The sequence below is a fragment of the Trichechus manatus genome, unplaced genomic scaffold (genome assembly GCF_000243295.1).
Source record: "Trichechus manatus latirostris isolate Lorelei unplaced genomic scaffold, TriManLat1.0 scaffold00046, whole genome shotgun sequence".
NCBI lineage: Eukaryota > Metazoa > Chordata > Mammalia > Sirenia > Trichechidae > Trichechus > Trichechus manatus.
In genome coordinates this window covers 18379779-18380305 of record NW_004443982.1, presented here as the reverse complement: position 1 = coordinate 18380305, position 527 = coordinate 18379779, and the positions used below count along the sequence as shown (strand labels likewise).

Sequence of the window (527 nt, the reverse complement as noted above, 5' to 3'; positions counted from 1 at the left end):
GCCACCCGCGCCTGCGTTTTAGGCCGCCCCCGCCCCCCGCCCCGTAACGGACCAATCATCGGGGTCTGAATCCCCACCCCACCCCCAATAACCGACCGACCATCCGGTCCTCATCCTCCCCTTATAAACGGACGCCGCCAGCCTAGTCCGAGCAACGCCATCTTGGTCTGAGCCCGCGGCCCGCGCTGAACCGCCCGCTCCGCCGCCCGCTGCGCTCCACCTGCGCCTTCATTGTCGCCGCCTGGCCCACGCTGCCCGCCATGGCGACCGCGCCATCGTCGCAGGTGCGTCAGAACTACCAGCAGGAGTGCGAAGCCGCCATCAACCGGCAGATCATCCTGGAGCTCTACGCGTCCTACGTGTACCTCTCCATGGCCTACCACTTCGACCGCGACGACTTGGCCCTGAAGAACTTCGCCACGTACTTCCTGCGCCAGTCAGGCGAGAAGCGCAAGCACGCGGAGATGCTGCTGAAGCTGCAGAACCAGCGCGGGGGCCGCATCCAGCTCCGCGACATCAGGAGGCCC

General features: G+C 67.2%; 1 protein-coding gene across 1 annotated transcript in view; it reads left to right on the top strand.

Annotated features, from left to right (window-relative positions):
* Positions 1-260: 260 nt before the first annotated feature.
* Positions 261-527, top strand: part of LOC101354587 (ferritin heavy chain-like) — a 25834-nt gene continuing 25567 nt past the window's right edge. Inside the window, exon 1 of the mRNA XM_023731844.1 lies at positions 261-523. Within this exon, the coding sequence (XP_023587612.1) occupies positions 261-523 (263 nt within the window). The remainder of the gene's footprint in view (positions 524-527) is intronic.